At 48.8% G+C, this 16,194-nt stretch overlaps 2 protein-coding genes across 8 annotated transcripts in view; one reads left to right on the top strand and one right to left on the bottom strand.

The window, feature by feature from the left end:
* Alox5 (arachidonate 5-lipoxygenase) overlaps positions 1-7,904 on the top strand; it is a 49,526-nt gene extending 41,622 nt beyond the window's left edge. Inside the window, exons 8-14 of the mRNA XM_021189880.2 lie at positions 2,479-2,682; positions 3,429-3,515; positions 4,118-4,296; positions 4,472-4,593; positions 4,851-4,951; positions 5,437-5,607; positions 7,264-7,904. Of these exons, the coding sequence (XP_021045539.1) occupies positions 2,479-2,682; positions 3,429-3,515; positions 4,118-4,296; positions 4,472-4,593; positions 4,851-4,951; positions 5,437-5,607; positions 7,264-7,443 (1,044 nt within the window). The 3' untranslated portion in view covers positions 7,444-7,904. The remainder of the gene's footprint in view (positions 1-2,478; positions 2,683-3,428; positions 3,516-4,117; positions 4,297-4,471; positions 4,594-4,850; positions 4,952-5,436; positions 5,608-7,263) is intronic.
* Positions 7,905-8,629: 725 nt separating this feature from the next.
* The window catches only part of March8 (membrane associated ring-CH-type finger 8), a 72,680-nt gene continuing 65,115 nt past the window's right edge, over positions 8,630-16,194 (bottom strand). For 4 of the 7 annotated variants that reach the window (XM_029534972.1, XM_029534971.1, XM_029534974.1 and 1 more), the window contains 5 exons: positions 15,778-15,863; positions 14,720-15,565; positions 13,318-13,498; positions 12,384-12,531; positions 8,633-12,146 (listed from right to left, as the gene is read on the bottom strand). In XM_029534972.1, coding sequence (XP_029390832.1) covers positions 11,845-12,146; positions 12,384-12,531; positions 13,318-13,498; positions 14,720-15,565; positions 15,778-15,863 — 1,563 coding nt within the window. In that variant the 3' untranslated portion in view covers positions 8,633-11,844. Of the gene's footprint in view, positions 12,147-12,383; positions 12,532-13,317; positions 13,499-14,719; positions 15,566-15,777; positions 15,864-16,194 lie in introns of all 7 variants that reach the window. The other 3 variants (XM_029534975.1, XM_021190465.2, XM_029534976.1) reach the window with 1 other exon arrangement.

Here is a 16,194-nt window from a genome sequence, read left to right as displayed (position 1 = left end):
TTTATATGCCCCAGTACAGGGAAACACCAGGGCCAAGAAGTGGGAGTGGGTGGGCAGGGGGTGTGGGGGTATAGGGGACTTTGGGGATAACATTTAAAATGTAAATGAAGTAATTACCTAATAAAATTGGGGGGGGGAGAAACAAATTTAAAAAAATTAGACACAAATACACACATATGCAAAGACCTAGGGAAGCAGCGACCTCTTGTGGCTAAACAAGAGGTAACATTCTCACTAGTTCTTGGACTCTTCTCTAAATGCTGGAGTAGTTTGCAATAATAAAGGTATATTATTTTCTACTCAGAAACAAAAGATGGCCTCCTTCAAACGCATTTAAAATAATGCAAACACATTGTTCTGGGAATCTTCTAGAAGAGCTGGGACAAGGACAAGTCTGGAGGGGTGGGAGGAGGTGCGGCAGGCTGTGTATAAAAGCCCGCCCTGGGTGCTCCTGTGTGACATGGTCAGACAGAGAGAGGAAGGAATTGCAGGGTGATGGAGTTACAGCAGGCAGAGCAACAGAGCACCCCTACTCAGCTCCAGACCTCTGTGTGGCCTGGAGAGAGGCTGAGTCACTCAGAACCTCACTTTCTCTCTTAGCAAAATAGGAAGGGTGAGGAAGAACTGTCGGTCAGGCTGTGGTGAGGACTTAGTGATGACATGTATGTCAAACCTCAGGACACAGCAGGTCTCTGGACTGAGTGTCTGAGGATGCCTGAGTAGGACAGGTGGCCCGTGGGCTCTAGGAAGCAGGCCACAGGGTGGCTGTCTATGGGCCACACAGCTATGGAAACAGAGTGACCACTGGGAGGAGCAGTCCTCTGAGAACCTGGCTCACTAGGACTGTCTGGAAGCGGCAAGCATGATGTCCTGTGAGGACACGTGTGCTGAATTCTGACTTAAACCTGATCACTTAAGTAATCTGAACTTCTCTCCTAAAGGTAGAGGACAAATCCTTTAGCGAACAAGTGGGAAGAATACTGTGAGGGTCCGGAGTGTCTCCCTGGCCTCCTTGTTCATCTTGTTCATGAGCATGAGGATGCTCAGGAGGCAGGAGAGAGGTGCTTGCCCAGTTGTCCGGCCGTCCTCCCACATGGCACAGTGGCTTAGGAGGGTTAGGACGACACAGTCCTCCTTGCTCTGGCGCTTTCGAGACACAGTTAATCCAGACCAAAACCCAGTGTAAATTCCAAGTGTCCACAATCCAAAGACTTAGAAGAAGAGTAAAAGAATGAAAGCTGCCAGGACTAGTTTCAGAATGGTTTCATGTTGTAGAAAAGTGGGTGAGGTAAATATTTACCCTGGGGTTATGAATCTCCTTTTTCTTTTAAAAAATATGGCTGACTAAAAAAATGTAATTTGAAAAAAGGTGGCCCCCTGGAATTTTGAATTTGTGTTGCTTGCAATATATTTCAATTGGCTAGTGCTGTTTTGGATGGAGAAAGAAATCAGGAAGGTGCTTATAACCTCTCTAATGAAAACAATTTAAGGAAGGGAGAGTGATTTTGGTGCTCAGTTTTAGGGAATACAGTCCATCTCGGAGCGTCAGGCATGGCTGTAGAAATAGGAAGTGGTTGGTTCCATTTATAATCAGGAAGCAAATAGACAGGAAGTGGGGCCAGTCTGTAGAACCTCAAAGCCCAGGGCTCCTGCTCTAAAAGTTCCAAACCTTCCAAAACAGTACTGCCAGCTAGTGACCAAGTGTTCAAACACACGAGCCTACAGGGACCGCAAACCATCTTCCATATTAGTAGAAGGATATAGCTAAGTCTGCTCAGGGGCCTTATTTTCTGGCTTTAAAGAAATGAGTTTTTAAAGAACAGATAACAAACTCTTTACATTTTAGAGAAAAATCACATGACTCAAGCAAGGAAACTGGAAGGGCAAAGGCAAGCTGGGCCCCTGTGTACCTGGTTTCAGAGTTGGGGCTCAGAGCAGGGCTCCAGTTGCAAATCCTGATTTGCAAAAGGGAACTCAGCAGCATGAGGCACCAGCCTTGGCGCAGAAGGAGCTGAGCCTGTGGAACAGAGCACTCAAGGTCAGGGTGTCTGCCTGCTGGGGAGGAGGATGGAGGGCACTGCTTAGCAGAAGTGGTAAGAGGGAGGATGATGCCAAGCTCTGGGGAGGGCGGAGGAGGAAAGCATGGGTCACTGACCCTTGCAGCTGCTCCATCCTTCCCTGAGTTCTACCACTGTCCTTAAGTTACAGACAAGGAACCCTCAGCTCACAACAGGTCGAAAGTCACTAGGACCAGGTGTGGTGGCACACACCTTTAATCCCAGCACTTGGGAGGCAGAGGCAGGCAGATTTCTGTGTTCAAGGCCAGCCTGGTTTGCAGAGTGAGTTCCAGGACAGCCAGAAATAAGGAGAAATAAGGTGGTGTGTTCTTTTCTTTTTTTCTTTTCTTTTCTTTTCTTTTCTTTTCTTTTCTTTTCTTTTCTTTCTTTCTTTTTTTTTTCTCTTTCTTTAACACACCAGCTCAACCAAACCCCCGGAGAGAAGAACCCGATTTTCCTTCCTACGGATTCAAAATACGACTGGCTTTTGGCCAAAATCTGGGTGCGTTCCAGTGACTTCCACGTCCATCAAACGATCACCCACCTTCTGCGCACGCATCTGGTGTCTGAGGTGTTTGGTATCGCCATGTACCGCCAGCTGCCTGCTGTACACCCCCTTTTCAAGGTACAGCCAGCCAGGGCTCCACCCACAAGGAAAGGATATCTAGGAGAGTAGCCGGCATCCCAGGGTGTGTGCGGGTGGGGTGATGAGAGCTAGGAGCAGGTTGCAAAGAGGGGCCTAGGACAGACATTCAAGGGCCAAGTCACAGGGGCCTGTCACAACCCTGCTGGCCAGAAAGCAGAGTTTAAAAGGGCAGTTAAGTCACTTTCCTTCTCTTTCCAAATGCTGCCAGCACTTGATTGTTGGGTCAACTACAGGCTAAAAAATTACTGCTGCTAAGCCAGGTGATGGTGGTGGCGGCACTTGTCTTTAATGCCAGCACTTGGGAGGCAGAGGCAGGCAGATCTCTGAGTTCAGAGGCAGGCAGATCCCTGGTCTACAGACTGAGTTCTGATACAGCCAGGGCTATATACATAGGGGAACTCTTTGTCTAGGAAAAAAACATAAAACAAAAAGGAAAAGAAGAGAGCTGGTGCTTTGGTCTCTTCGTTGTGTATTAGGTCAAAGCAAGACTTCTTCCTCAGAGGATGATGATCAGGATATGTTCATAGTGTGGTAGGAGACAAACACCAGGGCCCTTACTCCTCAGCATCACAAGGGTGGCCACAGGCCTCCTATAGCTACAGGGCAGGAGGGTCTACAGAGACCTTTCACTTCCTTCCTGGGGCCAGGGTGACCCCTCCCTGTGGGCTGGGCTGGGAGTGCTGAGAGAGCACGGAGACCCTCAGTGAGATTTCTCCTCCATCCAGCTGCTGGTAGCCCATGTGAGGTTCACCATTGCTATCAACACTAAGGCCCGGGAACAGCTTATCTGCGAGTATGGCCTGTTTGACAAGGTGAGTGCCTTCTTCATGAGGAGCCTAGACAAGCTCTGCCTTGTGTCTCCATCCCTATCTGAGGTCTGAAAAGTGTGGGAAACTCTGGTCCTTCCACCAACACCACAGCCAGCTCTCCCCCTCCTTGTGTTGTCTCTTTGTCACTTTTTAAATGTATCCTGTCCAGTTCCGGTGTCTGATCCACTAACCTCTACCTTACAAAACATCTGTGACTTCTCCCATACTACCATATCCCTGTCACCCTGCCTGTGACCTTTGAGGTATTTGAACAGAACTGCCCAATAATTGCCTACCCATGTCCTTGATGTCCCCAGTTCTTCAAAGCTGATTGGATGCCCAAAGCTATGCTCTGCACAAAATCCTGTTCTCTCTGTTGCAGCTATACAGTGTCTAGTGTGTGTCACCCCATCATGGGAGTGGGAGCATGGCCTGCTTAAAGCTGAACAGCTCTCCCACTCGACCTCACAGGACACAGACTGGCCTCTCTATGCCCGGCCACCCCACTGGCCTCCTAGTCCCTCACAGATGAATCCATATTGTATATGGATATGGACAGCTGTTGGGGAAAGCAACCAAACTCAGGCTTTCTGCTCTCTTACCAGGCCAATGCCACAGGGGGTGGAGGGCACGTGCAGATGGTGCAGAGGGCTGTCCAGGACCTGACCTATTCCTCCTTGTGCTTCCCGGAGGCCATCAAGGCCCGGGGCATGGACAGCACAGAGGACATCCCCTTCTACTTCTATCGTGATGATGGACTGCTCGTGTGGGAGGCTATCCAGTCGTGAGTGTGACCAGGTTCAGTGGGAAGGGGAAACCCTAAAGAAGAGTATGATGAGGCAAGCCTACTCCTGGGTTGGCTGCTGATGGAGGGAGGAGGCAGAGTCAGACATTGAGAACTGATGGGACTGGGAGAGGGACCTGCTGGATACCCACTCCTGCTAGCCCTCCTGAACCAGGTTCACAACGGAGGTGGTAAGCATCTACTATGAGAATGACCAGGTGGTGGAGGAGGACCAGGAACTGCAGGATTTCGTGAAGGATGTTTACGTGTACGGCATGCGGGGCAAAAAGGCCTCAGGTAGGATACCACGATTCCTTACTTCTGACGCAGGGCATGTGTGCATCTCTAGGTCATGAGGAACAGAAGGCAGGTGGCTCTGCTCCCAAGGGTACCCAATCCCTTTTCCCAGATACCCACCAGTCTCAGAGCTTCCCTTGGAGCAGCCAGCCTCTCTTTCTCTGAGCGTCTTGCAAAGTGTGCATGGGGAGCCAGGATAGAGGCAGAGGTGGGTGTCCCTCACAGAGATGAGTTCACAGTCAGTGGCTCTGTCTTAGGTTTCCCCAAGTCCATCAAGAGCAGGGAGAAGCTTTCTGAGTACCTGACAGTGGTGATCTTCACGGCTTCTGCCCAGCATGCAGCTGTAAACTTCGGCCAGGTAGGCCAGGCTAGCCCTTTCTGAGGGAGAACTAGCTTAGGTACCTCACAGTGGGAACCACCTCCAACTCCACACCCCTGGCCCAGGCTCTTGCCCTACTGCCTCATCCCCCATCCCCGTGCAGCCTCTGAGCCTGGAACCAGCAGCAGCAGGCATGAATTCTACCTGTACAACTGAGGCAGCCACCAGGCTGGGGCAGTTGGGGGTCCTGGAAAGGAGGGAAAGGGTCTGAGGAGGGAGGCCTGGGGACCCTGGAAGAAAGGCAAGGTGGGTAACAAAGGAGGGGGGCAATAGTGGTATGGTGACATGTCAAAGGTGTGGCCTGGAAAACCAGGAAAGGAGAGGGCCAAGACAAGTGGGAACATCAGAGAGGTGGAGCCTGCTGAGCTGGGTCCCTGTGAACCAAGAAAATGCAGGCCTGTGGATCTGAGGTGGGCAGACACCGGACTTCTTGGGCACCCACGCTGTTGATGCTGCTCTCACAGTATGACTGGTGCTCCTGGATCCCCAACGCTCCTCCAACTATGCGGGCCCCACCACCCACGGCCAAGGGTGTGGTCACCATCGAGCAGATCGTGGATACCCTACCAGACCGTGGCCGCTCATGTTGGCATCTAGGTGCAGTGTGGGCCTTGAGCCAGTTTCAAGAAAATGAGGTGAGACCAGGCACTCCTGGAAACACTGTAGGTCACTCTAGTTTTAACCCATTCTCCAGCCCCTGGCTTTCGGGCTCTGACTCAAGCTAGAAACCTGCAGCCAGGAATCCTGATTTCTAAGGTGGAGCTGCTAGGAACTGGGGTGGGATTACTCCACCCCAGGTCCTCAGCCGGGGCCTGAGCCCTGGGCAGGATGGCAGTGGGAGGCACAGGCTCTGCTCTGAGTCACCAGAGGGGTGTGTGTGTGTGTGTGTGGTATCACCCTGTACCCCATACCCAGTTGTTGGTAAATCTCTTCCACGTGGTTTTCTGGTTCGCCACAGGGAGAACCAGAGCTTCCTAGTTCCAGCTAGGTATACTTAGGTATCCTTCACAGCTATGCTAAGTGCAGGTCTTGGTGGAATCAGCCCTTTGCAATGTCTCAGTGCTGTTCCCATCAGAGTACCTTCAGCTTGTCCCAGACCTGCTAATGTGCTGGTTCTATGCTCAGTATGACCAGAGGAGCTGTTCCTAGGAGACTAATTTCCTGGTCAAAGGATGTCAAGTCTGACTTAACTTCTGCAAACTTCCCCAGCTCTCCCACCCCCCTTTCAGCCACTGAACACTTTGCAGACATTGGTGTAAGCACATTCCCCTGCAGGATGTCCACCCTCTACCTCTCCATGCCCAGGACCCCTGCCCATCTCATGCCTTAAAAGGAAGATGAGAAAGACAAAGGGCAGGCCAGCAGGACCCTGTGGCCACAGAACTTCAGAGCTAGGAGCCTCCAGGTTCCCTTGCACCTTTCCTTGTCTAACAAAACCACCTGGCAATAAGGAAGTAACTTCCTTTAAAATCTCCAGCCCTTAGCTTTTCATAGAGAAAAGAGGGAGGCAGAAGGCAGAGGCAGGCGGATTTCTGAGTTCGAGGCCAGCCTGGTCTACAAAGTGAGTTCCAGGACAGCCATGGCTATACAGAGAAACCCTGTCTTGAAAAACATAAATAAATAAATAAATAAATAAATAAATAAATAAATAGAACAAACTTAATTTGCATGTTTATGAGCTATAAGTGTGATGTGTATATGCATTCGTGCTGCTCAGTTATGGCATCTGATCTATCACCTCAAGCAAGTTACTTCCTTGCGTAACAATCAGAATCTTGTATACTACAGCATTATCTGTTTACCCTACCATGCTGTAGAACATTACTTAGGCCTCTTTTGAGTATACTAATTTGCCATTTTCCCTCCTCTCTGGTAACTTCTTTGAGATGACCAGGCAGAACTGACTTACTGTTTTAAATAGGGTCTCACTATGTAGCCCTGGCTGGCCTGGAACTCTCAGAGACCTGCTAGCATTTGCCTCTCAAACACTTAGCTTATAGACGGGTATGTGCACCTGTTGGGAAAGCAGTTTTTAGTATCCTGTATATGGTATTTGCATCTGCTCCTTTCCCGGTTCATCTATGTTCCAAAGACAAAATTTTGTATGGCCACGTAGTGTTCCATCATTCTCAGTGGGTAGCAAAGGTCAAAGGTGGTAGAGTTGAGTAGGTCCTCCTCCTCCTTCTCCTCCTCCTCCTCTCCCTGCCCCCCAAAGGAAGCCTCTTAGAGTTGGACAAGGCCTATCAATCTATAAGGCACCCTTTTAAACTGTCTTTCCATGTCTGACACAGCTGTTTCTGGGCATGTACCCAGAGGAGCATTTCATTGAGAAGCCAGTGAAGGAAGCCATGATCCGATTCCGCAAGAACCTGGAGACCATCGTCAGCGTGATCGCCGAGCGCAATAAGAACAAAAAGCTCCCCTACTACTACCTGTCACCAGACAGGATTCCCAACAGTGTAGCCGTCTAAGGCCTTGCCTCCCTGCCCCAGCAGCTCTCTGGGAAGGCCAGGGGCTGTATTAGTCAGATCCCAGCTTGCCTGGCAGGCTGTGGGTCGATCTCCCAGCAGCTGGTGCCTCTTCCAAGCTTGCAGTGCTGCTCTTGGGCCTAAGTGGTCTGGTTGTAAACTGAAGGCTGTTCTAGGATGGGGAGACATCACAAAGCCTCAGCACATGCTACTTCTTCCCATCTTCGGTGGACACAGTTCAGGAACCTCCCAGGCAGAGCAGAGATGTGCAGCTGTGTCCCCCAGCCCAGCTCAGTGCCTCCTCACTCGGTAGCAACAGTGCATTGGAATAAGTGACAACTGTTCTGGCTGGGTCAGGGGTACTTTATTCTATGTATGCTTCCTCCAATTGCTTGCATAGAGTAGGTGCTTAGAGAAAGTTCTTGGATTAAGAGTTTGTTATAAAATAAACTTCATTTAAAACAGGTGTCACACCACATGCTGCGGTCCAGTCACCCCCACTCCCACCAAAATCACTGTTCTCTTTCGATCATCAGTAAAAAAGCTGGTCTACTACCTCCCCCAACTGACAAGGTCTTTGCCCCCACTCTACACCAGTGGCCCTTTCTGCTTTTGTAGAGTCTACAGGTATTCCAAATTAAACACACAAATCTAAAGATCTGAATTTATGTTATGATTCATATATGAGAACACATAGCATGTGTCTGTCATGCCACTTAATATTGTGTTTCCATCCATTTACCTGCAGATTTTATGTTTTGGCAGTTGAACAAAATCCCATTATAAATAAGTACCACATCTTCATTATCCATTCACCAGCCAAAAGTTATCTCCAGGCTGTTTCCTTGTCTCTGCTGCTGCCTTCACGAATGAATGACAGGGTACCCACATCATCTATCCCAATGCCACAGGCTAGCACAGGCATCAGGATCTGCATCCCCTCCTCTTACCTCCAGCAGGGCATCTGGCTGATGCTTGATCTCTTAAGGCAGGTTTGTAAGGATTAAGTGAAGTAACCCAGACACTAAAACAGTTATAACGTGGACCTTAGCATCAACACAAACCCCCTTCTACTCCCAGTCCTCTTACTTCTGGGCCCTCTCTCCCTACGGCCTCATTATTCTTTACTGATGTGTGGGCTGGAAAGGGTATCCTAGCTTTCCCATTTGAAAACACTCTCATCACAAAATTCCTTTGTAAAGAAAGGCTTTATTGCTACCTTCAGACACCCCGTGTATAGCACAAACAAATCCCCTGTACAGAGAATTATTCAAGCAGTAATACTGAGAAACAATGAACATACACAAAAAGATTAAAAAATTAGACATTTAGATTACTAGAAATTTTCCAAGAAAAAATTTAAAATGTGAAGTGCTTTTTAGAAACTACACTACACACACCAGTGTAAATTTGGTTTTTATTAACAATCAACTTGAAACATTGCATCTAAATGTGCACCAGTTACACACCTTCATTACTCACTCCCGACCCAGAGACAAGTGCCTTTTCTCTCCCTATGCTTTGGGCTTTCCTTGAGCTGCAGCTATAAGCTGCATTATTCCAAACCAGGTTTCAACAGGTAGAATGAAATATATGCATGTGCATCTAACCACACCCACAAGATTACAGCTCTTCACCCTGCCCACATAGCCTTTCCCCTGTGACACTTAGATACTACCCCAGGCCTTGAACTGTTCTATCCCCACTGCCTGAGCCTGCACATCTGTGTCCACTTGGACATACCCACAGGTTTGGAAACTAAGCCTACGTGACGAAGAGTGTCCTGAAGCCAGAAAGGAGAGACAGAGAGACCTAGACTAAGAGAATGTTTACATTTCCAGGAAAATCTTGTGATACCCTTGAGCGTAACCCCCCAACTACTCACTTGTGGCAGCTAAGGTCAAAGCTGTGCGAATGGGTCTATGACATACGGGGTAAAGGCCAAGTTAGAGGGCTGCCAGTGACACCCCGAGGCGACTTCCTTCTTCATTCGACTCACAAGCACAAGCCCTCCTGGCCTGAGGCCTCCCTCATCCTAGATCTACTTGGTCCAGCTACACGCCATCTTCCCACTACATCTAAGCTGGAAGTGAGGAACAAAGGGGTAGACAGATAGCCCTGCAAAGTTACTCAGAGGCCAAGGAGGCGAGGATGAGGAGAGACTGGACAGACCCAGGGCTCTGCCAGATGCTTTGCAGCCATGCCTTGCCAGTCTCCTGCACTGAGTCACAATGTGGAGTTGTTCACTAGATCAGAGAACCTTCAGGGAAAACGAGCAAGGGGTGGCTGGCAGGGGAAGGATGAAGGACAGAGTTCATCAGAGAAGTCAGAGAAGAGACAGCATCAGGCATTCCTGAAATAAAGGGAACAACATGAAAGCCATGCTTCCAAAGCCACCTTATCTATGTGGGAGTACAAGCCCCCTAGGGCAGCTGTGCAGAGACAACCCCCATTGAGGGACACTTTCTTCTCTACAAATGCCTCCATCTTCATGTGACTGCCCACCCACTGTTGGAACATCATGTCACAGACAGATGGGCAGGGTCAGAGACTCAGCGGCAGCAGCTGCTAAAAGGAATAGTCAGGGCTTAGTAGGCAGTCTGTAGCTGCCTGGTGTCCTCACTGAGTGTGAGTAATTGCACTTTGGGGCACAGTGAGCACAGGGAGGCTTATGTGGTCCGGGAGAGAGAGGGCAGGCTGACCTAAGGGGTGGGCCCATAATGGCTGAAAGCCCTGGCAGAACAGCTCCACAACTGAACTCCATGACTCCAGGAAATAGACAAGGGGATAACAGGACAGAACTCGCTTCCACAAGCCTTCTAGCCTCCACCTGCTTCTGAAAACTAAGCATGGGGCTTCTACTAGGAACTACAAAAGATTCATCTTCGGGTTGCCTCAGTCTCTGAAGAAGACAGGTGAAGCAGCCAAAGCTCAGGGAGATGGACAAGACCCTAGGCATTGCCCTGGACACCTCAGGAGAATCTGAAGACCCTGTAGCCGACAGCAGCCACTTGGAGAGTAGTACACTTCTGTGGTTTCTCTTGTCACATTGTAAGTTGACTATTGCCTGGCACTGTAACAATGGCCTTCAAGAAAAAAATGTTCAACAGGCTTTTTAAAGGGGCAATGGTCATTTAGCAGTAGTGATTTGGTTTTGTCTGTCTTGTGAAAAATTGTGCAGGAGGTAACCCCAAGACAGATAGATCACATTGGAGCTAAAGACCCTAGTGATCCTGTCAAGTCTGCTTAAGGCGTAAGTGGGTGTGAGGCCAGGTCAGTGACACAGTGGCGATGCAGTTAGCTGACTGCTCACCCAAGGCCTCATCCCAGAGCTCGAATGTTGACCTCCCAGCCCTCAGCAGTGACTCCACAGAATTTTGTCAGTACAGGGGACAGCAGAGGTGGATCATAGGGGTGTCCCCAATGTGTGTCCACTCCATCTAGAGACATCTGTCAGTCAAAGGAACATTTTCTAAATGCTCACTCTGATTCAGATCCATTAGATCTCAAAACCTTCCATTTCAATGCTCACAACACAGAAATGTATGAGTGGGCTTGTGAGATAGGACTTTTCAGGAAACAGGCTCAAAACCAGAGGAATTACACTCTTAGCGTCCATTAATTCCCATGGAGTCTCAGACGTGTCTGTCTTGCTTAAAGTCTGAAGTCTTTTTCTGGACATGGAAGGACATCTACTACTCAGAATATATAAGGCAGAAATGGTTTCAGTTCGATTTTGATGCAGAGAGATAACAGGCAATAAAGAGAACATTTCTAAATGTGACACGCGTTTAAACGTGTCACTCCCATTAGACACAGGGATTCCAAAATAAAAACTCTCATAAAGTGCTGTTTGCTCAGTGAGTCACACACCAGCAGACACAGCCCAAGGCCTTGTCTGCCCCCAAGCAAGGTGGCAGCATCAGCTGAGCGAGGCAGGGGCTCCAAGGCTGCTGTATGGAGGCACAGCTCCCTTGCCACTCCTAGCTCTCATTAGTGTGAGGGACCCCTCCCAGCAGCAGCAGCCCTCCCACACCATGCTGCTCTGTCCTCTGGGGACCCTCTGTCACCTACCTCCCCTCCCCATGCTGCTCTGTCTTCTGCTTTAGCTTTTTACTTCCATAATCTGCTCAAGACCAGGGGCTGGAACTCAGCCAGCGCCTCGTCACGGATACATGGGGTCTCCCAGACCACAGAGAAGCCTGGCAGAATGGGACCCAGTGGTACCTGCCCCACAAGAATTCTAGGACATTCACACCAAGGAGGGTTGAGAAAAGGAGAGGCCACTATAAATAGTCACCTGCCCAGTCTCTGCTATCAAACGACAGAAAGAAGGAACACAACTGGCAGTAAACAGATTCCTTCAGCTGTTGGTGGACATCAAGGAAATGACACCTCACGTGGTCAGACGTTAATAATTTCTGCTCCGGTGTCTTCAGGCTCTGTGCAAGAAGAATTTGTGGTGGAATGACACATTCTATGTCCTTCTTTATTTTCAACGGTGGGCTCTGTAAGTGCAGACTTTTCAAAAATATTCTTTTTACTTGTTTCTGGACAGTTTTGAACATAGATCACTCTATTGTAAGCCTTGAGTCTTTTCCATAATTGTAGGTACACCTTGCACTGAACATACATAAAGAGAAGTCCTCCAGTAAAGCCGATGGCCACAACTACCAGCTTCGTCCAGAAAGGCCACTCTAGGATTCCTGCAGGGGGAGACTCAGTTAGCTCATCAGGAGGGCTCATGTCAGAAGTAGGACAGAGCTTCTGAACGCCCACAACCGCTCTGTACATTTCTGACTCATCAAATCGTCCCTCCCCAAAAGGAGCAGGAAGTGTTCTCAATGTAGTTTACCCTGCTCTCTCAGAAAACAGCTCTAAACCCCAGAGCCTCAGGCTCCAGGACCTGTGCACAGCACTCACCTCACGGCCCATGTACTCACCTGTTACCTGACCCTGCTTGATCTCCTCTGCTGTGCGGTCAATGAGCACATACAAGGACCAGACCACACAGGTGATAGCAATGACATGGAAGGTCACTGAGCACATGATCTTCCTGCGCTCACTGGCAGTCATCTGCAACTTCTCCCACTGGAAGACAACACAGGAAGTGAGGCTCAGCCTCAGAGCAAAGGATCACAATGGGAAGAAGTGAGCGTTGCCCATGGCTCCGATAGATAGGCTTTCCTTCCCTCCCTTTCCTAAGCCAGATCAATCTCCCCAAACACAAAAAACTACTTTAAGCCATTTGGCTTCAACAAGATAGCAGACACAGCCAACTTTCTGTGCAATGAAGGAAGCCAGGACTGAGATGAGCAATGACCTCCCATGAGCTAGTCTCTTATTCCTACAGTCAGACAAGGAAGAGTTGACAAAAGGAGCATGGCAGGTGAGCTGCAGAGTCTGTGCTAGCCTTTTTTCTCCTTCCAAATATGATCTTTTGTGCTGAGCAGAGAGAGCAAAGTATGAAACGGACAAGTCTGGATGGGAGCCAGTGCCAGGGAGGCAGCAGTGACTTGGGGACCTCCTTATGTAGTAATCCTTTCAGTTAGCAAATACTTAGCCCAGACATACACAAACTGTGCTGAACTAGACTCAGTGCTGGAGAGAGACACTCATCACTAAGTGTCCTAACAAGAGACACAAAACAGTTGACACATAAGAAGTTAAATGCTGAGCAAGATGTCACAGGATAGTTGGTGGTCAAAGGAGAGAAGAGCAAGACGAAAACAGTGTCAGTGTGAAGGAAAGAGAAGCAGCATGAATGAAGGTCAGACCTGAGCAATTGCTATCAGAAGTAAGGCTCGACAGCATGCACTCCAGCCCGATTTCTAAAGCAGTGAACACAGCTGTCCAGGCCACCCCCTTCTCACGTACTTTCCTCAAAGGTTTCAGCTTGGTCTCCATGATGAACTCGTACTTGCAGAGTTCACAGCAGCGTGTGTCAGAACTCTTGATCCACTGCTGCAGGCAAGCCTGATGCACGAAGTGGAGGCTTCCTGTACAGTGACAGGGGGTGATCAGAGGGCTCTCGTCATCCCCTTCACAGTGGCAGATCCTGTGTGAAAGGAAAACTAGTCAGTGAAAGACGGGCTCTACCAGGGAAGATGACGCAGTACCAGAAGGCCAGTTCCTCCACAAACCAAAGTTCAGAAATGAAAACCGTAAAAGTGACTGTCAGCACAGAGACACACAAGCACAAATGAGAATAATCACGATTAGCTGAACGTCAGCTTACCACAGCAGCAACGTCAGGATGGCAGTTGGCAACGGAAAGGGAAGAACGATACAAACAATGACAAAATAGGCATTTTTAGGGAAGACTTCAAACTTTCAAAGATAAAATTTAGGCAACAATAAAGACACCTTCCAGAATATCAGACATTAGAGGGAAAACGTCTATGTAAACCAAAACCAGTACTCTCACCTCCAAACCACTACTTAAAAGGCCTGCTTGATAGTGAAATCATACCCTCAAGTCACATGCACAACAGCCACACCCTCCCACCCTCTCGCGGACACAGCTCAGAGACCAAGTACTTTGTATGCACTTAAAACTCACCATGGTTCTGCAACTTCCTTTCTTTTGGGTACTCTCAGAGCACTGAGTGAGAATTATTAAAGCAGTCATTATTCCCAAGGAATCATCTTGGATTCAACCACTAACCTCCATGAACTTAGCCTTTTGAGAACAGAGATGTTTTCCAACAGCTGGACAACAGGTAGAATAGCTGTTCTGAAGAGGGCCTGGCCCAGCCTGGCTAGAGTAATGGGTTACTTGTTTCAGGAACAGGTTTTCTGATCAAACAGTAAGAAATGTAACAGCTGACACTGAGAAGGGAAACTGAGGGAGGCACAGCACTGGGGTCAGATGAGACCAACAAGGATGCCGTACAGGAAGAGAAACTTGGAAAGAAGAGTTTGGACTTGGACAACACCCCTAAGGTAAGAGGGAGGCAAGAAGGGAAGGAAGGGTGTGGGCAGGCCACTGGAGACCAGCCCCTCCCACACTCATGGGGGCAAACTAGAAAGATAGAGGTACTATTTCTTCCCACATATTTAGGTAAAGTCTGCTTATTTTGCTCAGAGGAGTCAGCAAGGCCTTTAATATGTGTAGTTTCTGCATCTTAGGAAATTAGTATGGAAAACATATTTTTGCTCTATAGCTGGCAATAGATGTCTTGCTACTTCACTTTCCAGAAACTTCACATATTAAACCAGGGTAAGGTTATGAAGGTATTAGCAGAAACAGCCAGATGGTGGTTCCTGGCAAACCAACCTGCAGGCATCCCCTGAAGTGGACACAGGAGAGACGGCAGTGCATTTTTCTGAGAGCAGAGAAGGACAATCCAGGTCACTGTCCTTCTCTACTGAGCAGAGGGGTGCACGCAGGACCCTGTTCTTCAATTTGGCAGATGATGTATCCTCAAAGACGTCGTCATCTCCCATTTCATCAGAACAGAAGTCCATGCTCCCTGCCAGCCAGCTGGAGGACTTGGCAGTATGCAGATGGCTGGCATGGCTCTCCAGCTCATGGAACCTATGGAGGCTGCTGGCACTTGAGCCACGGGAGAGTGAGAACAGGTACCGGAGTAGTCGCTGGCTTCTCAACCTGGCCTCGCCATCAGCTTTCTCCTCCAAAAGTGGGATGCGCACGCTTCCCTTGCCAGCTTCCCTCTTTGAGACAGCTGAATGGTTGGTAGAAAGGGATAAGATAGGAGAGTGTTTGGAATGGCTGAGGGGTGGGCAGTGCTCTGCTCTTTTTTCTTTATGATGGAGCCTGTTCTTTTTGAGAGATGAACCTTGAGGAAGTGCCAATTTCCCTTCAGAACAAGTTCTTTCCATATAGTCAAAGCTTTCCAAAGTCTCCTGGGTCTTCTCACCCACATCACTTAGTGACTTTGAGAATCTGAGTGCTCTTCTGGTCTTAGTATTTTTAGCGGGCGTCAAGACTTGCTCCCAGTCTGAACCAAAGGGATTTTTCTTTGATGCCTGTAATGTGTCTTTACATATAACTGTCACAGTGAACCCTTGTGTCAGAGAACTCTGGCATGGAGGAGCTTTCAAGACAACAGCAGACTGCACGGGACTGTAGTGACAACACTCAGAAAACACTGCACTGGAACTGCATGCAGAACAGTGGAATAAAGCACAGAGAGGAAAAACAAGTTTAAAGAGAGCAGACATCAAAGTGGGGAAATGAGACTGCATTGTACCTTGGCAAGCAAACAGCACATAAAACCAGGCTGTTCAGACCAACGGTGGAATGACCAAGCAAATGGAAACCTGAGAGTTCTGGGCTACCACAGGTCACAGGAGCATGTGAAGCACTGTTACCTGCAGATGTCCTGGTTGGATGGTGTGACAGAAGTTCGAGAGAAGGCAGACACTGGAGCTGTCGTGGATGGAGGACTACTCCCAGCCTGCAATGACACACCTTCAGTCAGTGTTTATGAAGAAGCCAAGAGACCCAGACATTCACACTGTCTCCTTGTGAATGGCAAAGGGAAAAAAAAAATCAAATAACATCTCTATTTCCCACTGCTTTGAGAGGAATATGTATTAGGTTCTTTGTTGTGTTTTGTTGACACAAGTTCTCATTTATAGTTTTGGCTGGTTTGAAACTATGTAGACCAAGCTGCCCTGAACTCACAGAGATCACCCTGCCCCTGCCCCTGCCCCTGCCCCAGCCCCTGCCCCTGCCCCCTCTGCCTCCTCTGCCTCCTCTGCCCCTCTGCCTCTGCCTCCTCTGCC

The sequence above is a fragment of the Mus pahari genome, chromosome 2 (assembly GCF_900095145.1).
Source record: "Mus pahari chromosome 2, PAHARI_EIJ_v1.1, whole genome shotgun sequence".
Classification (NCBI taxonomy): domain Eukaryota; kingdom Metazoa; phylum Chordata; class Mammalia; order Rodentia; family Muridae; genus Mus; species Mus pahari.
The sequence above is the reverse complement of the archived record's forward strand: the minus strand, read 5'-3'. Positions and strand labels throughout refer to the sequence as shown.